The 27,048-nt window shown below is 41.0% G+C and overlaps 1 protein-coding gene across 8 annotated transcripts in view; it reads left to right on the plus strand.

The window, feature by feature from the left end:
- Positions 1–27,048, plus strand: part of MAST2 (microtubule associated serine/threonine kinase 2) — a 247,340-nt gene that overhangs the window by 28,126 nt on the left and 192,166 nt on the right. For 4 of the 8 annotated variants that reach the window (XM_068539782.1, XM_068539785.1, XM_068539786.1 and 1 more), the window contains exon 1: positions 18,845–19,358. The exons of 1 other annotated variant lie outside the window; for it this stretch is intronic. In XM_068539782.1, coding sequence (XP_068395883.1) covers positions 19,170–19,358 — 189 coding nt within the window. In that variant the 5' untranslated portion in view covers positions 18,845–19,169. Of the gene's footprint in view, positions 1–18,844; positions 19,359–27,048 lie in introns of those variants that run through there. 3 more of the 8 variants (XM_068539783.1, XM_068539788.1, XM_068539789.1) reach the window with 1 other exon arrangement.

The following is a 27,048-nucleotide window of genomic DNA, read 5'->3' on the forward strand; positions in this document are numbered from 1 at the left end:
TACCTCTGGAAGCCTAACTCTAAAACTTTCTTTTATTCTCTCATTGGCCAGAACTGGGTCATATGGCCGCCCCGAGTACATATTATCCCCACTTGCACTCTAGAAAGGTAAGAATTTTTAGCTACTTCTATATACACTGCTGCCCCGTACAAAACTGGGATTCTCTTAGTATGGAAGACAGAGGAATGAATATTAGATAGGCAACTAGCAGTGTGGTCCATGTTCCTTTTTGCTTATCTGGTTGACTTAGGTTTTGATCACTTACAATCAGATAAGTTTTGACTAATACAGTCTTCATTGTCTCTCTCCTGGATTACTGTATTAGGGTCCGCATTAGTCTCCCTGTCACCGATTTCCACTTTGTTTGAAATGATAATGCTAATGCAACCAGCCTTCCCAAAGCACATCTCTGAGCCTGGCTATTCCATTGCCTATGTAACTTACTGCTCCAGGAACTCTCTAGTCTCAGTATTCTCCTTTCTTGTCCTTTGATGGATGATTCAGTGGCATTAATTCTCATGGTTTATACACACTACTTAGATTCATTGTATCTGTCAGGGTCCTGTCAGAGAAATAGAGCCCATGCCAGTAGTTAAATAGAAGGAATTTCATATAGGTAACTAGTTACAAATGGGTCCAAAGTGAAACGGGATGGATAAGCAACTCATAAATTAGCAACAGCAGGAAACCTCTACCATCCGTAGGGCTGGAGGATCAGAGGAGGAGGTAGTGTTAACAGAGCCCACAAGCTGAGATCACTCAGTGGGAACTGAAACCATAGAAGGAAGGACAGCCCTCTGAAAGCTGAGATGGGAAGGAAGGGACTCTGGTGAGATGTGGAACCATGGAAAAGACACAGTCAATGTTGGAGATGCTGCCTGAAGCAGAGGTCCTCCAACATCCCTCCCACTAACCAAAAGTAAGTAGACTAGGAAATTTTAGAAAGATAATTTGCATGAGCTAATCCTCTGCAAGATAGAGCAAAGTAGAGGAAGGGCAAGAAATGGATTTGAGACTAACACAGTTAATGGTGGCTGAAGTTTACAAAGATGTTCCCAAGTCTGTTAGGATTTTTAAAAAAATCTAACTTCAAAAGTAAAAAACTTTAACAATAAAATAAGAAGTATCAAGGCCAAATAGATTTTCTTATCCTATTTACCATTAATTGCTACAATATAGACCATATTTTTAATTTGCTTCACCTTTGGGACATGGCTTTATGTTTTTCTGGAGATTCTAATAGCCTTTCTTTTTTCTTGTTGAATTAAGAAACTAGCTTCCCTGTTACTTCAGGGAAGTTTCTTTATAATATCAATGAGATTTTTCATCTTCATAAACATGTTATCATTTGAATGGAATTCATTCCATTTTAGCTTTTGACTTCTCATTCTATTTTGAACAATTGCATTTTAGGCCTACTGTATAACTAAATCTTGATATTTATTTTCATGTTACTTTTATATTACTCATCTGTTTCTTCCCATATCCTCCTCTTTCTGGGGGGGGGTGGAATTCCTTTATATTTTTTGCTAGAATACACACTTGCACTAAATTATATATATTTTTTCAAGAGAAGTACTTAAAAAAATTTCTGATTTATTACATATGTGTAAGTGTAGCTGATAAGAAATTTGATATTTGAGCTTGTTTTCTGAGGAAAATATATAGTTAAAATGAGGAGGGGGTAGCTAACAAGACTTTCCCCACCCAAATACCAAAATAAGAAGTCTAGAGCATGAACTCTCCTAGGCAGATTCTTCCGTTTATTCTCAGGATGTGTTTTAAAGTAACAGGGAAGCTAGTGTGTGCTTATGGAGAGAGAGAAGGATGCTAAGTAGTGCAGCTGTTCCCAGTGTTTCAATTAATATTTTGATCTCTGCTTCCATTCTCAGGTGCTTTCTGCTGCTGCTTACTCCAATTTAGAGATTCTTTCTCTTAGGAAGTCTGTTTTCACCTCCATTTTAGCCTTTTCCGTTCGTATTCTGGACTGTGGCTTTCTCAACTCTAGTTTATCTATCAATATGATCCTATATGTAAAAAAAAAAGGTTTTGTTTTTTAAAAATTATATTAGATACTGTATTTGTCAGGATAGGCTAGGCTAGAAAGTAACCCTAAAATCTTAGTGGCTTACAAAAACAAAGGTTTATTTCTTGCTCACTCTGATGAGTCCAGTCTGACTCTGTAGGTTGCTGTCTTCCACCTGATGACCCAACAATTCCAGCTGCTTCCCATGGGTCTCTACAATCACACACGGGGAGGGAGAACACAGCAAACTTACACTCCCTCTTTGAGACTTTGGTTTGAAAATTACATATCTCATTTCCTTTCATAGCCCATTGGTCAGTCCTGGTCATGTGATCCCACCTAACTGTGAAGAATGTTGGGAAATGTAGGTGCCAACATGTTTATTTAGTGAGCAATAAGTGTGTTTTGCACAGATACATGAAAAATAATATGTGTAACATATATGTAAGTTTGAAGCATAATAAAATAAACATCAGCAAATTTATCACCTAACCAAGTAACTAGAACATTATCAGGACCATTGACCTTGTCTGCTTTTGTTCTTGTGGGAATTTGTCACGAATTGGATTTCTTTATTTATTGTACAAATTCAGTGAGATTTTTGGAAGGAGAAATTGTCAAAACATGTGCTCAGTTTAATATAGTAAATAAAATCTCTTGACTTAATTTTTAAAAAAATATCCATGCCAAGGCACAGCATCATGAAATTTTTTTTTAGAAATTAATTAATTAATTATTTTTAGCAAAATTTTTTTGTTGTTTTAAGTTACTTATTTACTTTTGGCTGCGTTGGGTCTTTGTTGCTGCACGCGGGCTTTCTCTAGTTGCGGTGAGTGGGGGCTACTCTTTGTTGCAGTATGTGGGCTTCTCGTTGCGGTGGCTTCTCTTGCTGTGGAGCACGGGCTCTAGAGCGTAGGCTCAGTAGTTGTAGCGCACGGGCTTAGTTGCTCTGCGGCATGTGGGATCTTCCCGGACCAGGGCTCGAACCCCTGTCCCCTGCATTGGCAGGAGGATTCTTAACCACTGCGCCACCAGGGAAGCCCCTATTTTTTATTTATTTATTTTTGGCTGCGTTGGGTCTTCGTTGCTGCGTGGGGGCTCTCTCTAGTTGTGGCGAGTGGGGGCTGCTCTTCGTTGCTGTGCGCGGGCTTCTCATTGCGGTGGCTTCTCTTGTTGCGGAGCACGGGCTCTAGGCATGTGGGCTTCAGTAGTTGTGGCATGCGGGCTCAGTAGTTGTGGCTTGCTGGCTTAGTTGCTCTGCGGCACGTGGGATCTTCTTGGACCAGGGATCGAACCTGTGTCCCCTGCACTGGCAGGTGGATTCTTAATCACTGAGCCACAAGGGAAGTCCTTTGACTTACATTTTTAAAAAGCAAGTGCTGGACGAAGAGTAGATTGGAAAGGGCAAATAGAAATGGTAATATAATTAGAAGTTTATTTTGGCTGTACAAATGAAAGATGATAGTGACCTGGACTAGAGAGGTAGCAGTAAAGATGAGGAGTGGACAAATTGAGATTTTTCTCTATAGATAGATCCAAGAGGATTTGGCAATTAACTGCATGTAGGGGATATGGGAGTCAGTGGCATCCAGGATGACTCCCAGGTTTCTGGCTCAAGCAACTAGATAGATAGAAGTGCCATTTATCATGTTAGGTGAAAAAATATATCAAGAAGGAAGGAATGGGCTCATTCCAGGTTTGATGCAGAAAATACACAAGATAATCCTAGGACATTCTCTTTTCCAGAAAGCAAGGAAACTACCTAAGAATACTGGAATTTGTCAAAAGGATGAAAAGACACAGGAGCCAAACTAAAGTAGCCCCCATTGACCAAAAATGGGGTATGTTGAACATCTAAGAGTAATGACTAACATGGATTGAAACCATGAGCCCTTAACTAACTCCAGAAAACCTCCAAAACTCGCTGATTTCTTTGGAGATGGCAGGGCAGTCATTATTTTGAAAATTGGTGAGCAAAGAGAAAGATCAGGCACATACTTTGGCTTTTCCATGAAATGAAATATTAGACTTAGATCCCCTATTGAAATAACAGATTTAAGTAATGATTGTCACTGTCTGCTTAAAGCGTTAGGTGAATGGTTTATGAGAAAATCTATGATGGATAGATGAAGTTCACAGTATCTGAACCTACTCATCATTCTTATTATCGTCACTGAAAATGGAACCACAAGTTATTATGTGCCTCCTGATATGATGTAATGAGAATACACAGCACCACTTATGAAGTATTCTTGCCAAGAAAAATGAACCTGAATCTCATCAAGCCTCCAGATATAACTACCAATTTACAGGGAAACACTAGGGAATACTAGGGATCAGGGAATATAAGAATGACACCACAAGGATCCAATCAGCTAAAGGCAGAATGTGGGAAATTCTACAGGAAAAACCACCTAGTTTCTTCAGCAAAAAATGGCATAAAAAGGAGGGAGGGGCAACTGTTTTAGGTTAAATGAGACTTAGGAGTCATATCAACCAAATCAACAAATGGATGTTGCTTGGAAAGAATTTTCAAAACGAATGCAAAAAGATATTTTTGTGGCAAAAGGGGGAAATTGAACACAGACTGGATATTAGATGATATTAAGAAATTATGATTCATTTTGTTAGGTGCGATAATGTGATTATGGTTATGCTTTAAAAGTCCTTACCTGTAGAAATATGTATTGAAATTACAAGCTGTCTGGGGTTTCCTTTAAATTCTCCAGGAAAAAGAAAAAGGTATGGAGCATAAACAAAACAAGAATGGTAAGATGTTGATAATTATACAAACTGGGTGGTAGTGGTACGTGGGGGTTCATTATATGACTTTCTCTAAAAACAAAAGAAGTAGGAAGTGAGCAAATATATAAAATGCAACTGAGATATCAAATAAGATGAGAATTGATCAATGGGTTAAACAACATGGTAAATATTGAAAATATTGACCAGTGAAGTTTTGGTGGAGTGGTGGTAGGAGGAAGCTTAATTGGAGTGTATTTAAGAGAGAGTGGATAATCCAACTACATAAAGACATTTTGGAGACAATTTGAACAATTTCGATGTGGACCAGATATCAGGTAATTTTAAGGAATATTGTTAATTTTGTAAGAAGTGATAATGATATTGTGATTAAAGAAATTTTCCTATTTTTTTAGAAGTACGTATGAGTATTTAGAATTGAAATGACATACTATCAGGGATTTGCTCTAAAATACTACAGCAACAAAAAGAAATAAAAAAGATAAGAGGAAGCAAATATGGCAAATGTTCATAATTGTAGAATATTTTGATTGGTTACATGGGGATTCATTATATTATTCTCTCAATTTTTGTGTACGTTTGCAATTTTTATAATATACATTTTGATAATTTTATAATAAAAAGACTTAGGGACTTCCCTGGTGGTCCAGTGGTTAAGACTCCGTGCTTCCAATGCAGGGGGCATGGGTTTGATCCCTGGTGGGGGAACTAAGATCCCACATGCTGTGAAGAGCAGCCAAAAAAAAAAAAGACTTAAAAATAAGATGGAGGGGAGACTGGACAGAGCATATAGAGACAAATATTCTTAGAAATTTTGCTACACAGAGGAGCAAAAATTATTAGGAGTAGCTGGTGGCAGAAGTGAGGACAAGAGAAACTTTAAGTAATCTGATGGAATGATCCAGGAAAGAGAGGGAAATTTATGATATAGGACAGAGGGGGCAGCATTTCTGGAGTGATATTCTTGAATAAATGGCAGAAAATGGATTTATTGTACAAGCGGAGGGATTGACTTTAGATAGGGACATGGATAGTTCATCTATAATAACAGAAAGAAAAACAAAATATGTGAGTGCAGATGCTGGCAGGTGATGGTGGAATTCTGTGGAAACTGTCTCCTGAAGTAGAAAGCAAGTCTGTTACCTGAGCGTGAGAATGGGAGAGAGTGTACTGGGGTTTCGTAGGAAGTTATGAAATCATCATCTAGGAGAAGGGAGAGTGAATGAACTAGGGACATAACGGTGTGATTGTTGGGCAACAATAAGGCCCACTTGAAATTTACGGTTATGACTTTACCTCATGGTCTCATATTTTCTCCAGCTCTGTTCAGCTGCAACACTACATGCAAGGCAGAGGCACAGGGTGGGTTTAATCAGGGTTTCGGTTTTGCCAAATGAGTATACCAAAATGAAAGAGGGACAAAAGAGTGAATGGTATATGCGAGTGAGTGAATATGACTGACCGTGAAATTCAAGCTGAATAAGAAGGGAGAAAAGATCATTAAGGACATGTTTGTTAAATATGCCTGAGAGACAAAGTGAATATGTCAAGTAGGGAAGAGCTCAGAAAATAAATCTGAGCTAAAGTTATAAATTTGAAAGTCAACAGCATTATAGATGGCATTTTGTCACAGGAATTTATAAGATTACCTAAAGAAAATGTTTTGAGTAAGCAGAGTAGAAGATCCAAGGCCGACCTGTGAAGAATGCCAACAGTTAAGTCAGGTAGAGGAGGAGACATCATAAAGAGACCGAGAAGGAATGATCAGAGAGGTAGGAGGCAAACCCAGAATGTTAAAGCCAAGAGAAGAAAGTAACTTTTCATGAAAGAGAGAGTCAACCGTGTTAAGAATTGCTGACTGCTCTAGTAAAATGTTTAGAAAACTAGAGCTATGGACTACCCTGGCAGTCCAGTGGTTAAGACTCCACGCTTCCAATGCAGGGGGCATGGGTTTGATCCCTTGTCGGGGAACTAAGATCCCACATGCCACACGACACGGTCAAAACCCAAAAACATCATAAAGGAAATGATCAATAGCTTTGACTACATTTGGCATGGCTGAAAAACAAAAAACAAAACAAAACAAAACAAAAACACACACAACAACTACAAAAAAAACTAGAGAGAGACAAAGTGACACTACTGTTGGATAGAAAGCTGTACCTAACTTGAAAAATTGCATAGTGCAACAGTTGTCAAAACTGTCTGGTACTGGGTTATGAATTGAAGAATAGAAAGTAGAAATTAATAGAAATTCAAGACATAGACTTAAACCCTATAAAAGTTGAAATCTTCCCTTCAACTATAAATTCTCTGGGGCCAAGGATCATGTTCATCTCAGTTTGCTTAACAGAAATAAGTCCTGACATGTAGTAGGAACTTTGAATATTTGTTGAATGAATGAATTCAGAAATAAATGTAGGTAACACAGTAAAATATACAGAACGTGAGCTCTGGAGATATTCACCTGGCTAATGTCTACTCATCCATCAGATTAGCTTAAATGTGGTTTCTTCAGAGAGTCCGACCCAGCACAATACCTAAAATAAGAGAAACTCAATAAATTTGCATTTCTAAAAGTTCCCAGGTGATGTTGCTGTTGCTGCTACTCTAGAGCAGTGCTTCTCAACTGAGATTAAAAAACATTTTTTTATTGCCTAGACTGATATTTTTGTAAAATACGGTAAAAAAGCTAGAAAAAATGAAATAACACAAAGACACACAAAATTTTTTATTATTAGATTCACAGACATAAAATGACTCTGCCAAATTGCTATAAATGTTTTTTAAGAGCTTACTCTCGGTTTCTTTACTTAATCGCTTTATAGACCAATAGCAGTTTGCCAGCTGGCTCAGGTCCGAGGACCACACGTGGAGTAGCTCTGCTCCTGATGATCTCTAAATTTATTTTTGCACTGAAGAGTCAAGAATTTTTTTTTAAGATGATTACCTTTAAAAAAATGTTTACTATATGATTTATATTTGCTTTGTTTTATTTTGTGCATGTACCTTCTGCTAACTTGGAAGTTTGTAGTTAATTTTTGGTTCTTCCAGTGGTTACCTTTATAACTGTAACATTTCCTAATATTTCTTGAGACTTTACCTATTAACTCTCTGCTCTCAGCAATGACAAAATTACTATACTTCCACTTCTCACTTCTTTACCTTACCTTCCCCTTTAACATGTAATTTTAACGACAAACATTATTTTAAAAATTCTTCTGAAGATTACCTATATACCTTTAAAGAATCTTCAAATAAGTTTCTCTATTATTTATTAGCTTTATTGGGTCTTTTTTTCCCCCCCTTCTATTTATTTATTTATTTTTGGCTGCGTTGGGTCTTCATTGCTGCTTGAGGGCTTTCTCTAGTTGCAGCCAGCGGGGTCTACTCTTCCTTGCGGCGCGTGGGCTTCTCTTGTTGAGGAACATGGGCTCTAGGCACGCGGGCTTCAGTAGTTGTGGCACGTGGGCTCAGTAGTTGTGGCTCGCGGGCTTAGTTGCTCCGTGGCATGTGGGATCTTCCCAGGCCAGGGCTCGAACCCGTGTCCCCTGCATTGGCAGGCGGATTCTTAACCACTGTGGCACGAGGGAAGCCCTTATTTATTAGTTTTAAACAATATCTTTTGCTCTCTCAATAGTAAAAGATGAGGAAATCCAATTTCTTTACCTCTCTATTTCCCATCATCTATTATATATATATATTATTTCATGTTGCCACAGATTATAATATTTTTATTGTGCTCTGAATTTTTAATGCTCACAGTTTTTTTGTTTGTTTGTTTTGTTTTGTGTGTGTTTTTTTTTTTTTCTGCCGGGCTGCGTGGGCATGCGGGATCTTAGCTCCCTGACCAGGGATGGAACCCTTGCCCCCTGCAGCAGAAGCACAGAGTCTTAACCTCTGGACTGCCAGGGAAGTCCCCCTCACAGTTATTTCAGTCTGAAGCTGCCATATGTTTGCAATGATGGAGTTTAAGATGCTTTTAAGAGCTGTAGGCTTCCTCACTTTTCTCTAACCAACTTTTCATCCACTCTCTGTACCTTAAATATTTGGCTCCACCCTAGACTCTTTTAATCTTTTACTTCAGTCATATACTCTGAGTGTATATATCTATATATATCTATATCTATATATCTATATATATCTATATATATCTATATCTCCACAACTTCAATTTCCATCTATATGCTCCCGAATTTTTAAGTAACCCTTCGTGAATGAGGGAGGGCAACATGGCTTACTCTTTGCATGGAATCATATTTAGAGAAGTTCACAGTTCAGCAACCAAAAGTAACTTCAAAATGATGCAAGTCCTTTACAGGCATTGCTTGGGAACTGAGAAGAGAATTTGTAGCAATACTCTTTACAGCTCCTCTTCCTCTCCTACCTACTTCCCTTACACACCACAAAACAACTACTCCCACCTATCCATAGAGCTTTCTTTTCTTCTCTCTGCTTCCGTACCTGTATCTTCTACCTTCCTTCCTTTCCTCCCCTCTTACACCTCCTTCCCGTGTAGAGCAACTCAGCTTCTTGAACTAATTTCTACTTCTTTTTTCCCTTTAATTATTCTTCTTATTTATTATTCTCCTTGTTCTGCATCCCCAAGCCCAAAGAAGCAGTCTGGCATCTATAGAACTCTCTTGGCCAGGGGAAGACTCAGGGGCAGGAGAGAAAGTTGTGAGCATATGCCTGTTCGTAATTTTCATTCTGTATATGTATGTATATGCGTGTGTGTGTGTGTGTATATATACTGAGAGCATTCCCTGAACTTTAGACCCATACATCCATCTTGTTTATCTCATAGGCACCACAAAATCAACATGTCCCCAAATTGTACTTCTTTGAGTACATTTGTTCTTCTTCTGAATGCATTTGTTCAATATTTCTCTTCCATGGAAGTTTAAACAAATACTTGTTTAGTTTGTGAATAAATGAGTAAATGAAATTATGAAACTTGTTTTTCCTTCAGTATTCTCTAGGTCAGTGAAAGACACTATCATCCACCTGTTTATTTAAACCATAATCCTGAAGATTATCCCTGATTCATCCTATTTGCCCATTTCTCCTATCTGGCTATTCATCAAGCCCTGTAAATTGCACAGCTTTAATATTTCTTCAGTCTCTCCCTTTCTCTCTAACCCTACTACTATAAAACTCTGACAAGTACCTGTTACCTATTCCTTTGTAATAGACTCCTGAGGGGTTTCTGGTCTCCACTTTTATTCCTCTTCAATATATCTAAGACATGGTACTCATAGTTCCAGAGAAGTCCACCATCCCCCTTTATGGAAAATCATCTCTCCCATACCTCTGTCAAGGGATAATCCTATGCAATCATATTCTGTACCACATGACACCATCTTCCCAGTTCCTAGACATTGCTGATTAGACCAGGAAGGTACCCCTAACTAATGTGTAGGTTATCCAGCAGCTATTAAAGTACTTGACAGGTAAAGTTTGGCCAATTAGCTTCTCATCTTTAGGCAAATGAATTAGAAAGTAGGGAATGAATCAGACATTAGAAGCAAGGAAGTTTTTAAAATTGCATAAAGAAGCCAGTTAGTACAGAAGAGGCGGTGACCAAGACAAAATTTTGCCTAAGTAGAAAATATTGGTAGATAGAAGTGATGATATAAAGCAATAATACAGAACAGAGGGTAAATAAGCTGGTTAGTTCTGGGAGGAAACACAGAAAGACACATGCGAGACCAAGAGAGAAACTTAGTCATGGTAATGACAAGAGTATAGAGTAAAATGCCCTACACTCCTGCTGCTGAGGGTCCTAGAGATGCTTCCAGTTCCAAATTCCCTGAGGACAGCTGTACTTTTAGTCCTGAATTTCCCTGAGAGTCCTGTTTCCTTTATTGCCAAGTGTATCCTAATGTATTTAATAAGGCTTCAGTTTCCATCTGTAGCTGGTGCCCTGCCCAAGGTTACGTTTGGATCCATCAACTCTGCAAAACAGGTACTAGAAATCATCATATTAAGTGATAATGATGGAGGTTTAGTTACATGTAACAGACACCCCAAATTACAGTAACTTAAGGCAGAGGTATATTTCTCTCTCACATAATACTAGAGAGGGCAAGGATGGCAGCTCTGCTCCATGAGTTTATCTTGGCACTTTCTACATTGTTGCATTGCCATCCTTTAGATGTTTTCTCATACCTGTGGTCCAAGGTAGATTACTACCATGAGCACTTAACAAGCAACAGGTAGAACAAAGGAAAGACATGGCTTTTCCCTTTTAGAGCATTCTTCAAAAGTTGCTCTCATCACTCAAGCTCACAGCTCATGGTCAGAGCTTAGTTACATGGTTATATTTAGCTACAAAGAAGGCTGGAAATTTTGCTTTATTCTAGGTGGCATGTGTCCAATAATATGAAAAGGGAAGAATGGATACTGGGGGACAAGGATCTGTTTTTACCATAATTGTAATAAGGAATCCTTGAAGCTAACTCTTAGAAGAGTAATGTGGGCCCCTTCGAATCACCGAAGGAATCTTTCATAGAAGAGTAGAGAATGTTAGTATCACTGAAAGCAGGCTTTTCCAAGAGCGTATGTAATGATTCCTCAGCCCCCTAGAAACACTAAGAGTATCCTCCCTTCAGAGGATTAGCAAGCAATCATTGCCTAGGGAAAGGGGACATAATTAGACACTCTCTCTTTTGACTGTTTAAGAGGAAGAACTGCAGATCTCTAGGATGTGGGCTCCTTGGGAAACTTGTCCTGGGACTGCTTGTTTCCCTGGCAATTCACTGTGCTGTGTATGGAAACGGAAAACATACAGGACTAAGAGCTTCAATTGTGGGAACTGTGGCCTGGGCATATTTGGCTGAGCTGGGTACCAAGGGAATGGGATTGTCCTATCTCAAAAAACCTTCGCTGGATTGGGAGGACCTTGTTATGTGGTCTGTATTAGTCTGCTTGGGCTGCCATAACAAAATACCCTACGGGAATTCCCTGGTGGTCCAGTGGTTAGGACTTGGCACTTTCACTGCCGTGGGCCCGGGATGGATCCCTGGTGGGAAAATTAGGATCCTGCAAGCCGCCAAGGCGCAGCCAAAACAACAACAACAACAACAACAAAAACCTAGACTGGGTGGTGTAAACAACAGAAATTTATTTTCTCACAGTTCTGGAGGCTAAAAGTCCAAGATCAAGATTCTAGCTGCTTGGGTTTCTGGTGAGAGCTCTCTTCTTGTCTTGTAGGTAGCCACCTCTTTGCTAGTCACATGTCCTATTCTGCATATGTGCCTGGGGTGGGGGAGAGCAAACACCCCCTGGTGTCTCTTCTTACAAGGATAATAATCCTATTGGATCTAGGCCCCCTTATGACTTCATTTACCTTAATTATTTCCTTAGTGGCCCCATCTCCAAATATAGCCACATTGGAAGTTAGGACTTCAACATATGAATTTGGGGGGACACAGACATTCACTTCAAACATGATCCCAGGAGGCAATGATGCTCATGGACTAATTTAATTCTAGCTGGACTTGACTGTGGAAATTGTACTGATCTTCCTGGAGTAGATTTCAAAGATAGCTACACATTCTTCCCCTCTTTGAATCTATTACCCCTTGCCATGTAACTTTAGTTCCTTCCCACGTTGACTTGCTTTGGCAATGACTTGCTGTGTGATTTATGACTTGCTTTGGCAATGGCACAATTTGCAATGTGACACCAAAAAAGACTTGAAAAGTGCTTTCACATTGAGGCTTTTTTTTCTATTCTTGGGACCCCTATACTGCTGCCATGTGAAGAAATTCAAGCTAGCCTGCTGGATGATGAGAGATATGTGACTTTTTTGGCCCCATTGCTATGGCCAACAGCCTGAAAACTATCAGATGTCTGAGAAAGGCCATTCTAGATTATCTAGCCACCAGTCAATCCTCAGCTAACTGCAGATGCATTTGCAGACTTAAGAAGTGATCAGCTAAACTGTCCCAGGCCATAAGAACCAACCAGTTGACCCACAGAATTGTCAGATAAATAAATGCTTGTTGTTTTAATTCACAAATTTTGAGATGGTTTGTTATGTAACAATAGATAACTACCATACTTACCTTTTAGAATATATAGGAACATTGGAGTTCTTAGATAATTAAGGAGGAGATACTAGACTTCCTGATAATATGACATGAGGGGCCTGAGTGACTAACTAGAAAACAGAAAAGAGATGTCATAACATGTATAACCCCAAGATTATTGAACCGTTTATATTTGTCATACATCTAAATACTGGTAGCACTCAGTTCTGAATGCTAAACCAATTTAATCAATAGCTCACCCTACATCTTCACTTGGGTATGTCACTGGTACTTAAGAGAAAAAAAAAAAGAGCAAACACATCTGAACAATTAATCATAATCTCCTTCAAACTTCTTCTTCACTGTTCCCTATATCAGTTGTCCAAGCCAGAAACCTGGAAATCATTCTCAAATCTTCTCTCTTTCTCTCTACCCAGATGAGTCAACAGTTCCTGTTGTTTCTGCTTTCTGAGTCTCTCTAAAATTCATTCACTTTCTTTCATTACGACGATCACTTTCTTTCTACATGTCATCATCACCTCTCTCCCAGATAATTGTAAAATTCTCTTAATTTGCATAGAATTTGCTAGTGGAATGGATGTGAAGTGTGTGAGAAGGAAAAGATTCAACTATCATTCTGAGGTTTTGGCCTGAGCAACTGAAAAAAAATCGGCTTGTCATTTATTAACCTAGGGAAGATAGGAGCAAGAGGGGATTCAGGCCGGATTGTGTCACATGGCCACCTCTGGCCTGAGAAAGTGAGTATCTGGATGTATTAGTTTTCTATTCCTGTGTAATAACTTACCATAAACTTATCAGCTTAAAATAATATGCATTTATCTAACAATTTCTGTGGATCAGGAGTCCAGATATGGCTGGGCTATGTTCTCATCTGGAGATTCAACTGGAGAGGTTTGTTTCCAAGCTCACTCAGGTGTTGCAGAGGGAGGAACACTCCCAAACTTGTCCTATAAGGCCACCATCACCCTGATACCAAAACCAGACAAAGATACCACAAAAAAAGAAAATTACAGACCAATATCACTGATGAACACAGGCACAAAAATCCTCAACAAAATTCTAGCAAACAGAATCCAGTAACACATTAAAAGGATCATACACCATGATCAAGTGGGATTTATCCCAGTGATGCAAGGATTCTTCAATATATGCAAATCAATCAGTGTGATACACCATATTAACAAATTAAATAATAAAAACCATATGATCATCTCAATAGATGCAGAAAAAGCTTTTGACAAAATTCAACACCCATTTATGATGGAAACTCTCCAGAAAGTGGGCATAGAGGGAACCTACTTCAACATAATGAAGGCCACATACGACAAACCCACAGCAAACTTCATACTCAATGGTGAGAAACTGAAAGCATTTCCTCTAAGATCAGGAACAAGACAAGGATGTCCACTCTCACCACTATTATTCAACATAGTTTTGGAAGTCCTAGCCAGGGCAGTCAGAGAAGAAAAAGAAACAAAAGGAATACAAACTGGAAAAGAAGAAGTAAAACTGTCACTGTTTGCAGATGATATGATACTATACATAGAAAATCCTAAAGATGCCACCAGGAAACTACTAGAGCTAATCAATGAATTTGGTAAAGTTGCAGGATACGAAATTAATGCACAGAAATCTCTTGCATTCCTATACACTAATGAAAAATCAGAAAGAGAAATTAAGGAAACAATCCCATTTACCATCACAACAAAAAGAATACCTAGGAATAAACCTGCCTAAGGAGGCAAAAGACCTGTACTCAGAAAACTATAAAGCACTGATGAAAGAAATCAAAGATGATACAAACAGATGGAGAGATATACCATGTTCTTGGATTGGAAGAATCAATATTGTGAAAATGACTATACTATGCAAAGCAATCTACAGATTCAATGCAATCCCTATCAAATTGCCAATGGCATTTTTCACAGAATTAGGACAAAAATTTTTGCAATTTGTATGGAAACACAAAAGACCCTGAATAGCCAAAGCAATCTTGAGAAAGAAAAACGGAGCTGGAGGAATCAGGCTCCCTGACTTCAGACTATACTACAAAGCTACAGTAATCAAGACAGTATGGTACTGGCACAAAAACAGAAATATAGATCAATGGTACAGGATAGAAAGCCCAGAGATAAACCCATGCACCTATGGTCACCTAATTTATGACAAAGGAGGCAAGAATATACAATGGAGAAAAGACAGCCTCTTCAATAAGTGGTGCTGGGAAAACTGGACAGCTACATGTAAAAGAAGGAAATCAGAACACGACCTAACACCATACACAAAAATAAACTCAAAATGGATTAAAGACCTAAATGTAAGGCCAACACTATCAAACTCTTAGAGGAAAAAATAGGAAGAACACTCTTTGACATAAATCACAGCAAGATCTTTTTTGACCTACCTCCTAGAGTAATGAAAATAAAACCAAAAATAAACAAATGGGACCTAATGAAACTTAAAAGCTTTTGCACAGCAAAGGAAACCCGACACAAGATGTAAAGACAACCCTCAGAATGGGAGAAAATATTTGCAAATGAAGCAATGGACAAAGGATTAATCTCCAAAATATACAAACTGCTCATGGAGCTCAATATCAAAAAAACAAACAACTCAATCAAAAAATGGGCGGAAGACCTAAATAGACATTTCTCCAAAGAAGACATACAGATGGCCAAGAGGCACATGAAAAGATGCTCAACATCACTAGTTATTAGAGAAATGCAAATCAAAACCACAATGAGGTATCACCTCACACTGGTCAGAATGGCCATCATCAAAAAATCTACAAACAATAAATGCTGGAGAGGGCGTGGAGAAAAGAGAGCCCTCTTGCACTGTGGGAATGTAAATTGATACAGCCACTATGGAGAACAGTATGGACGTTCATTAAAAAACTAAAAATAGAACTACCATATGACCCAGCAATCCCACTAATGGGCATATACCCTGAGAAAGCCATAATTCAAAAAGACACATGTAACCCCAATGTTCATTGCAGCACTATTTACAATAGCCAGGACATGGAAACAACCTAAATGCCCATCGACAGATGAATGGAAAAAGAAGATGTGGTACATATATCCAATGGAATATTACGCAGCCATAAAAAGGAACGAAATTGAGTTATTTGTAGTGAGGTGGATGGACCTAGAGTCTGTCATACAGAGTGAAGTTAAATCAGAAAGAGAAAAACAAATATAGTATATTAGCACATATATGTGGAGTCTAGAAAAATGGTACGGATGAACCTATTTGTGCGGCAGGAATAGAGACGCAGATGTAGAGAATGTACATGTGGACACAGAGAGGGGAGAGGGAGGGTGGGACGAATTGGGAGATTAGGATTGACGTATATACACTACCATGCGTAAAAGAGATAGCTAGTGGGAACCTGCTGTATAGCACAGGGAGCTCAGCTTGGTGCTCTGTGATGACCTAGATGGGTGGGATGGTGGGGGGGTGGGAGGGAGGTCCAAGAGGGAGGGGAAATATGTATACATATAGCTTATTCACTTCATTGTACAGCAGAAACTAACACAACATTGTAAAGCAACTATACTACAAGAAAAAAATTTTTTTCTTGTGGTTGTTGGACTGAGTTTTTTGTTTGCTTTTTGGCTGGCTCTTGGGCCAGAGGCTGCCCATAGCTTCTAGAGGTTGCCTGCAATTTCCTGCCACATGACCCTCTCTACAGGCAGTTCAGAACATGGTAGCTTGGTTCTTCAAGGCCGTTAGGAGAATGAGAATGAGAGTGAGTCTGTTAGCAAGACAGAGTCTTATATAATGTAATGTAATCATGGAAGTGATACCACATCATTTTTGCTGTTTAGAAGCAAGTCACAGGTCCCACTCACCTCAAGGGGAGGAGATCACACAAAGGCATAAACACTGGAGAGGAGGTGGATCATGAGGGCAACCTTAGAGTCTATTTGCCACACTGACTTTCCTAGTCCCTATAGTGGAAGGCAAGAGGTTGAAATGGAGTTCTGGTCCCTAAGTTGCCAAGGCTGAGTCAGTGGATTCTCTTGCCAGAGACTGTGAATCTGGAATGGTGATGCAATTAGAGAGGAGAGAAGGTTAGAATCCCTTTGCACAGGTATGTGGCAGCAGCATAGCATATTGTCTGGTGGTGGTGTGGGAGTGGTGGTGACAGCACTGTCCTGAAATTGTCCCTAATGTGTACTCTGGAGAGACTCCTTGTTTCCTGCCAGTTTCATAAGCCTGATTTTCCAATCTCTGTTCTGTTCTGTGAGCCCCTCTGTATAGCCTTCTAATAATTCCCCCTTAGGCTTAGGATAATGAGTTTGTTTCTGTTGTTTGTAACCAAGAATGTGTCAGACCCTGTACATGCAGGGAACTATAAACAGCTGGCATAACTATAAATAATTGGCATAGCGGGGATTAATAGGTGAGGTAGACAGAGACCAGATTTCAGATGGCTTGCCAATCATAGTAAATTTAGTAGACCTCATCCTGAGGGTCATGGAAATCTATTTAACTGTTTTAAGCAAGGGAGTCACATGTTATATGAAGGTTCTTGTAAAGGCTTTTTGGAGGATGGGTTTGAAGAGAAAGGGACTGGTTGTAGGTGAATGATTTAGAAAGATTTCGCAGTCAAGTAGGTGAGAGAAGACAAGACTTGAGCTGAAGTAGTACAAGTGGGATGGAAAAAGGAGACAGATTGGAGAGATGGTAAGGTTATAGAAGCAGCACGACTTGTTCATTAATTGGGTGTGGGGGCAGGAGGGGAAGGAAGGAGTCTAGGATGACTTCCAGGTTTCTGGTTGAGGCAACTGGATGGATGGTGGTGAGGAACTGAAACAGGGAATACAGGAGCAGACTGATGATCGGCTGTAGAGTACACTGGTTGTGTGTGTAGGCTCTGGTATCTGACAGACCTTGGTTTGAATCCTGGCTCTGCACTTACTAGCTGTGTCATATTGAGCATGTTATGTAACTTGAACCTCAACTGTAAACTGGAAATAATATAACTTACCTCTTGTTTGCATATGTGTGAATTGAATGCACAGTGTCTGGTATCCAGTAGTTATGCTATAAGGTTAGCTATTATTACCTCTCAGAAAGAGTTTAGGGCGGAGGCCAAGCAAAAATGGGTGAACCCTTCAGTAAAGGCTTCTGTGAAAGAACTCCAGTCAAGACAAAAGAGGAAAAATATGGTGCTTTGGCAGACCAGCTAAAGCCAGAAGGAGGAGGCCAGACAGGGCTGAGCTACAGCCACGTTGCTGAGCAGATGAGTCACTGAAAGAGGCAGGCTGAGCTGCCCACCGCTGTGGCGAGGCTGGACTGGGCTATAACATGATGACTTCATTGTCAGTGGGGAATCATGGGGATGCCTTTTTGTCTTCGCCTTCCACTTGAAGGAATCCATCACTTCTTCCTCTTTTATAGGACTTTCCACACCCTGTCTTACTTTCTGGGAGCAACAGGAAACAGTGGAAAGGGGCAGAAAAGCCAGAATTTGAGTCCTGTCTAGTTTGCTCAGTGACCTGGGAATATTACTTCCCGTCGGTCCTCTTATCTGTAACAGGAGAATGAGCAGACCTGCCTTCAAAGTGTGATGTGAAGATCAGTTGACGGTAGGTTGGAAGGTGCTCAACAAAAAGGCAGGCATTAGTGTTCTGTTTACTGGTTGTCTATTTTGTCTCCTTGCTGCTCCTGGTCCCTCTCCACCTACTTCCTTGAGGACGCTGATCAGTTGTAATTCATTTTTGGATCCCCACCACTTAGCTTGGCCAGAAACACAATTTCATGAATGGATGAATGAATGAACGAATCAAGGAGCTTCCACGGCCGCAGCGGGCGCGTCGGGGCCCCGCCCCCTTCCGCTCTCCGCCCCCTCCCACCCCCACCACGTGGTGGGGCCAAGGGCGGGTCTCTCGCGACCGTTCGCTGGCGCGTGCGCGGGAGGCGGCGCGCGGCCAGAGGTGGCAGGCGGGCTCCCGGTGCGCGCGCGCGAAGGGAAGGGAGGGGCGGGGCCGGGCTACAGGCAAGCGGTTGGCGGCTGGCTCTGCAGCCGGCTGCGGCGGTGGAGGCGGCGGCGGCCGGTGGCCAGCCGAGCGTGTACCGGGTGGGAGAAGACGACGCTGCGGCGATGCTGCCGCCTCCGTAAGGAGCGCCGAGGAGGCCGCGGCTCTTGAGGCCCCAGAAAGCGCAGAGGAGGTGCTGGCTGTGGTCGGTGGCTTCGGGCGCCCGCCGGGCCATGGTGGCCGCGGGCGGTGGTTGGCGCGGTAGCGCCGCGGCCCGGGGCCGTGCGGGGCCGGGACAGTCGCTGCGCTGACGCCCAGGGCCCAGCCGCAGATATGAAGCGGAGCCGCTGCCGCGACCGACCGCAGCTGCCGCCGCCGCCGCCGGCCGCCTGCCGGGAGGATGGGGCTCAGCGGGCAGCGGAGCTGCCCCAGCCCCTGCCCTCGCGCCGGCGAGCGCCGCCCGGGAGGCAGCTACTGGAGGAGCGGGCGGGGCCCGCAGGGCCCGAAGTCAGGGAGCAGGTAGCGCTGGCCGGGGTCTCGGAGGGAAGGGATGGGGAGGGGGAGCCTGAAAGGGAGCGATGGGGGAGGGCGATCTCAGGCGGGAAGACTTGGGCTGGGGCGTTGAAGGGGTGGGGACTGAATATAGTTCGGCAGAAGGAATGGGAGGTCTGGAGAGGCAGAAAAATGGGGAGTGGAGAAGTGGATGAAGTGATGGTCTGGGGTTGAATAGGAAATGAGGGAGTAGGGATGAAAAATGGTCCTGTGGGGCCGTTTGAGGTTAGGGGTTCTGGATGGGAAGAAGGGACGCTAGAATGTGGGCTGGGAGTAAATGAAGTGCAAAGAATAGGCTTACTAAAGGGGTATGGAGGAATTATCCAGAGGGGCAAATAGTGTAAGGTAGGGACAGTCAATTATATAGTAAATGTTATCCTACTTTCTAGAGGTTTTGTTGGGTGTCATTCCTAAGCATTCTCTGATTTGGCCGTCGTTATAGTCTTGTAGGAATATGTTCCGAATCATTGTTAAAGTTTCTCTTCAGTAACGATTCATTTCACGAGAAAGCACTTTTTAAAACATGTGCTTTGGGGATGCATGTGTATAATCCCAAACCCAATACTGTGAACAGAGAATTCGTGGATATAGTCTCTGCGTTCTAGGAGTGTACCACTGAAAACACCTTAGTGGGAGAACACAGAAGTGTAAAAAGTTCATGGAGTTTCTGAGTGGAAAGGATATGTTTATATAATTTATTAATCAAGTGTAGGTGTATTTAGAAGTAGGGGATAAAGGTCAGTTTTATCAGGGAGGAGAAGTTTTCACTAGTAGCTGTAGGAAGTTCAGTGAAAGGAGAGTATGTGGTTCTTGATCTTGTGGGAGTTACAGAAAAATGTTCTGTAGTAATGAACTCTAGTGACAGCTTCCCTTTTGCACACTCTACTCTAGACCCTAGTGACTTCATCTTTGGATCTTTGAAGAGTTCTGTTAGGTCTCCTGCCTCTTTCCTGTATGTTAAATAAGTATTTTCCTTTGACATCATTCTTTATTATACAGTTTCAGTGATGCACATGTTAGCCCTTGGACTTTTCCCTCCTTTTTTTTTTTTTAATTCATTTATTTAATTTATTTATTTTTGGCTGCGTTGGGTCTTCGTTGCTGTGCGTGGGCTTTCTCTAGTTGCTGAGGGGGGGCTTTGTTGCGGTGCGCGGGCTTCTCATTGCAATGGCTCCTCTTGTTGAGGAGCACGGGCTCTAGGCCTGGGGGCTTCAGTAGTTGTGGCACGTGGGCTCAGTAGTTGTGGTGCACGGGCATAGCTGCTCCGCGGCATGTGGGATTTTCCCAGACCAGGCCTCGAACCCGTGTCCCCTGCATCAGCAGGCAGATTCTCAACCACTGTGCCACCAGGGAAGCCCCCCTCCTTTTGTTTTTTTATCTTGTATTCTCCACCCAGTCCTGAGTAGACTGTGCCATTTTTGCCCTTGCTTTCAGGCCACTGAGCATTGTCCTCTTACTGTAATTTCCCCCTTCATCCTTGTCTTTTATATTCTCTGCAGTTCCTATTTGAAACATTTAAAAATGTACTTAAAGCCCAGATCCTTTCCTGACTCAATTTACCTGGTCTAATTGACCTTATCACATGCTTCACTAAAGAGTTCAAGGTAACTTGATTTCTCCCTCTTCTCTATCTCAGGATTTCTGTGTTCTCTCATCTTTTAAATCTCAAAGAAGGAAGTATTCATCTTTTCCAAGGCTAATCCCTCTATGTTCTTGATTTCATTCCCTCTCATCTGCTGTAGGCCCTTGTTATGTATGTTATTTTCTCTTTGTCTTATACCTCAAATAAAAACAAAACAACATGATTTCCCTGAGTTTTGTAACCTACTTAAGCTACTTTGTAATTGCTTTACCAGCAACCTTCTTGAAAAATGAGTTTGTATTCACTGTCTCAGCTTCTTCACCTTGTATACATTCCTCATATTATGATTTGGCTTCTACACATAAATTCCTCCAAAGTGTTGTCTTCAAGGTCACCAGTAACTTTGTGTGTTTGTTTATTTACTTTTTAATTGAGATGTGACTTATCTACAGTGTGCAAATCAAAGGTTCGTTCAGCCCATGAATTTTTACAGAATGAATACACCTATGTGACCACTCCTCAGATCAGGATGTAGAACATTTCCAGTACCCTAGAGTGTTCCTTTGTGCTTTCTCCCAGGTATTACCCTTCTCCAGAGGTAACCACTCTCCCAAACTCTATCACCATGGATTAGTTTTGCCTCTTCTGAACTTCATGTAAATGGAATCGTACAGTTTGTACTCTTTTGTGACTAGATACTTTCATTCAAATTATGTCTGTGAGATTCATCTATGTTGTTGCTTTTAGAAAAAGCTTGTTCTTTTTCATTGCTGTGTAATTTTCCATTGTGTGATTATACCATGATGGATACTAAAACATTTCCTTTTTTTTTTAATTAAAAAATAATGTGTGTTGGGTCTTCCCTGGTGGTGCAGTGGTTAAGAATCACCTGCCAATGCAGGGGACACAGGTTTGAGACCTGGTCTGGGAAGATCCCACATACCGTGGAGCAACTAAGCCCGTGTGCCACAACTACTGAATCCCGTGCGCCTAGAGCCCATGCTCCGCAACAAGAGAAGCCACCGCAATGAGAAGCCTGAACACCGCAAAGAAGAGTAGACCCCGCTCGCAGCAACTAGAGAAAGCCCGTGCAGCCAAAAATTAAAAAAAAAAAAAAAAAAAGTATGGCTATTTGTGAAAAGTTTTCATTGTGAATTACACAGAGAGATGCAGCAGTCCCAGGGACCTTTAAATGATTAAATATGATAGCCTTCCCCCATTCCTCATCCTCTCTGACCTCTGTGAACTATTTGTCACTCTTGACCATGTGTTCCTTCTTTTTTTTGTTTTTTTGTTTTTTTTTTCTCTTTATTAGGTGCATTCAAGTGTACAATACAATTGTTAAACGTTTCTGGTGAAATAAACGTTGGTTATTTTATAGTGAGCTTTTATACTCCAATTATGCGTTTTTTAAGTGTCTTTTATCTGATATTAGTACGACTACCTCAGCTTTCTTTTGATTAATTTTTGCATGTGTTCCTTCTTGATATATTCTTCTCTTTTGTCATAATGTCCATTCTACTCTTGTTACTCTGACTTCTTCTTGGGTGTCTTATACTGTTTTCTATCTCTGTCCCCAATATGTTCCTTGAGGATATGTCCTCTGTCCTTAGCTTTTTTCTTTTTGGCCACACTGTGCGGCTTGGGGGATCTTAGTTCCCCCACTAGGGATTGAACCCAGACCCCCACAGTGAAAGCACCAAGTCCTAACCACCGGACTGCCAGGGAATTCCCAGCTTTTTTCTTAATTGTACTTTGTTTTTTAGCAGGCTTACCCTATTTGTGGCACGTGCTTAGGATGTATAATAGGGTCTGTAGTTCTCTTTGTTCATAGTATTGTGTCACAGAACCTCCTTGTAGAGTGATCTGACTCTCTAGGCCTGACCTCTTTCCTTAGCTCTACATTTCCATTTCTGGGCTTAATATTTCCACATTAGACTCTCGGCATTTGTGATCTTAACAGTTGTGATTTTCATAAACTGATAGTGTCCTTGAAAGTCCATAACTAGAAATTATTTGATGTTAAAAAGTTAAAAATTTCGGTTTCGTGTGTTATGAGGCTGGATGGATTATTGCATTCATTCAGGGAATAAGAACCTAGCTGATCACCAAGCATCTACCTTTCACAAATAACTTTGTTCTCCATTTCTCATGATATAGAATAATGCTTGTTATATGTTATACCATGCTGGTATTTAGGAATAATTTCTGAACAGGATGCAGAACTTGGATCTCTAGCTCAGTGGCTTACTGTATCATTGAAATAGAATCCATTATTTCTCCTTTGAAATGTGGTCTCCCCGTGTCTTTCCTTGTTCTTGTCATCAACTTGAAATTATATCCATGGTCTTTGACTTCTCCCTCTCCCTTGACCCCCTTATCCAGATTCTGCTGATTCTGTCTTCATAACATCTTTCGAATCTTTGTTCTCACTGTCATCACCTTAATTCAGCATTTATAAACTTTTGTCTTGGTTGTTGTAATATCTTAACTGCATTTACTCTGTTTTTAGTCTTTTAACCTCTAATTTATTCTGCATTCTAATTAAAAAAAGATTGGAACTCCTTGCCTACTTGAGTTCCAGTGATAAGTATTTGTTAAATGATCATTTTATTGCTTTATCTTCAGAAACTTTCATTAGCTTCTTGATACCATAGAATAAAGTTTGAAGACCTTGGCATTCAAGGTCTACTTGATACTTATCACTTTTTATTAGAATCAGAGTTAGAGGCCCCTTCTCTTGGTTCCTAAGACTTTGCTTTGTCTCCATTGTAGCATACATTATTGAAATAGTTTATCTCTCTCATAAGTAAGTTCTTTGAGGCCCAGACTCTTTCATTTACCTAGGGCCTAGTATGGTATTTGAAACATAGTTATTAGTCTGAATATTTATTAGAAACATAGATATGTGTGCTGGCACTTGAAACATGTATTTCCTCAGCAATATTCTGGTTGGCTGTCAGTCTCTCATCAGAGAAAAAACTCCTCAGAGGCTGTCTTATTCATCATTATACCAGCCTTTAGTGTTTTAACTGGTACATAATGGGCATTCAGTAAATATTTGTTTACTGCTTAGGCATTTTCATATGTATATATATTTTTAAAATTTATTTATTTAATTTATTTATTTTTGGCTGTCTTGGGTCTTCGTTGCTGCGTGTGGGCTTTCTCTAGTTGCAGCAAGCGGGGGCTACTCTTCGTTGCAGTGCACGTGCTTCTCATTGTGGTGGCTTCTCTTGTTGTAGAACATGGGCTCTAGGCGCATGGGCTTCAGTGGTTGTGGCACACAGGCTCAGTAGTTGTGGCTTGCGGGCTCTAGAACTCAGGCTGAGTAGTTGTGGTGCATGGGCTTAGTTGCTCCATGGCATGTGGGATCTTCCCGGACCAGGGATCGAACCTGTGTCCCCTGCATTGGCAGGCGGATTCTTAACCACTGTGCCACCAGGGAAGTCCCCATATATTTATTTTAATTAATCATCCATCTGAAAAGCTCTTTCTTCTCTGTCTTTGCCCATTAAAATTCTACTCAAGCTTCCAGGCCTAACTCATGCCACAGAAACTGTTCTGTGAAGTTGTTTTCCATGATTGGGCTGTAGTAAATAGCACTTCTATCCTTCTGTGTTCATTTTGTATTATTTCGTATCTGCTTTTAAGTTGTAAATTATTGAGGGTAGGAACTATATCATCATTTTATCTATCATAATGCATAGTCAAGGGCTTTGTCACAGTAGGTGTTAAGTAATTATTTGTTGACTGAATGAATTATTTGTGGACTGAATGAATAGAAAAAGATTCAAATATTTTGAATTTTGAATTCTCTTGGCACCATTAAGGAATTTTCAAAATTATTTTCATGGAAATCAGTATCTTCTCTTTATTCTGCACTATAATGTTAGTATATGGGCAAAAGCATGGGGCAGAAAACATACAGAGGGGAAGCTGCATATATTGTGTAGGGAACTGTAATCAATTTAGTATTGTTGGAAGTTGAACTTGAAGCCATAGATGATGAGTTAAGAGACTAAAGGAGCCTAGATTGTAGACGGTCTTTAGTATTATGTAAAAAGATAGTAAGTAGGGAAGCAGGGTGGTCTTTCTTGATTTTTAGCTGGATTACTCTGGCAGCTGTGTGAAGGATACAATGTAGGACATGGTGATTGAGACATGGGCATTTGAGAATTTTTCTGAGTTTTCAATACAGAATATCTATTTATTTATTTATTTAGTTAGGCTGTGCTGGGTCTTAGTTGGGGCACGCGGGATATTTAGTTGCAGCATGTGGGCTCTTAGTTGCTGCACACGGGCTTCTTAGTTGCTGCACACGGGCTTCTTAGTTGCCGCACACGAGCTTCTTAGTTGCCACACGTGGGCTTCTTAGTTGCGGCATGTGGATTCTTAGTTGTGGCATGCGGACGCTTATTGTGGTGTGCATGTGGAATCTGGTTCCCCGACCAGGGATCGAACCCGGGCTCCCTGCATTGGGAGCGTGGAGTCTTATTCACTGGACCACCAGGGAAGTCCCTCAATACAGAATGTTTATTAGCCCTCCCTCCCCTCTTGTCCAGAAGTAATATGAATAAGGGCCAGCTCCTGAAAACCTGTTACCTTTGGAAGATTTGATTTCGTCAGAGGTACTGGGAGCAGAGAGCCTGGGATGGTTGAAGCAGGTTGGACAGTGTTTCCTGATGAGGGTAGGACACATCTGCCTCCAGATTTTTCCCATCTTTGTTTTACTGGATGCCCTTAGCCTAAGATCAACCTAAAAGCTTTTTCCACCCCAGTTATTCATGGTGACCTATGATCAGGACTGTGAGAGGCAGCTTAATATTGCAATCATTATGCCTCCTTTATTGCTGGTCTTAGCTGCTTATGATTCTCTGCTAAATTTGCCACCTAGCTTTGTACTTTCTTGATAAAATCCCTATGGTACCTTGGTAATTATTACTTTTTATCAGCAGGTATTGGTTGTTTTTCTTCATTATATACATACTTGGGGTTCCAAAGAGTTTTGAAAACCAGGTTGTTGGGTCGAGGGCTAGCCCTGGGGGAAGGGGAAAAAGTCCTCAAGGGAGAGCAGAGACTAGACGTTATTGGCAGTAAGTACTTACACAAAATGCATTGTTAGTCAGACATAGTTGACCACCTTTTTGTTGTACCTCATTGTTAACTCCCAAACTCTTTTCTCTTCTCTGCACTACAGCCATGTGTACAGTGGAAGTACAGTAAATAATTGATGGGGAAAAGTGACATCAACCTGAGCCTCTTACTTGCATATTCATTAGGTACTTTTCATCTTTACCAAGAATTGTTCCGCCTCTAAAATCTTAGTTTTGAGGTTGCCAGACTCTGACCTTCACATCATCTTCTGTTTCTCTAGCTCACATTCATTTTAGGATTTCCTCTCCCAAAATTGTTCAAACTCTTTGGAACCTCTGGTCTGTTGATTTTTTTTTTAAAATAAATTTATTTATTTATTTATTTATGGCTACATTGGGTCTTCGTTGCTGCATGCGGGCTTTCTCTAGTTGCAGCGAGCAGGGCCTACTCTTCACTGCGGTGCACGGGTTTCTCTTTGCGGTGGCTTCTCTTGTTGCGGAGTATGGGTTCTAGGTGGGCTTCAGTAGTTGTGGCATGGGGGCTCGGTCGTTGTGGCTTGTGGGCTCTAGTGCGCAGGCTCAGTAGTTGTGGCGCATGGGCTTAGTTGCTCCGTGGCACGTGGGATCTTCCCAGACCAGGGCTCGAACCCGTGTCCCCTGCATTGGCAGGCAGATTCTTAACCACTGAGCCAGCAGGGAAGTCCAAACTACCTTTTCATTGTCAGTCACCTCATGCCTCTACTTTCCTCCTTGTCCAACTTAACATTTCATGGGCTATCATAATTACTCCTATGCGTGTACCTTCAGTACCTTTTATCATACCTGCTTGAGAAAATTCCAGCCATGATTAAACCAACTCTGCCTATTCTGCACTTGTGTCTAGGCAGCTGAATGTGGCTGGAGAAAAACACAACGATGCTGACATCTAAATTTGTGATCATGAACCTAAGGAGTCTTTCAGCAATGACAGTCAATCCTATGA

This window comes from Eschrichtius robustus, chromosome 3, assembly GCF_028021215.1.
Source record: "Eschrichtius robustus isolate mEscRob2 chromosome 3, mEscRob2.pri, whole genome shotgun sequence".
NCBI lineage: Eukaryota > Metazoa > Chordata > Mammalia > Artiodactyla > Eschrichtiidae > Eschrichtius > Eschrichtius robustus.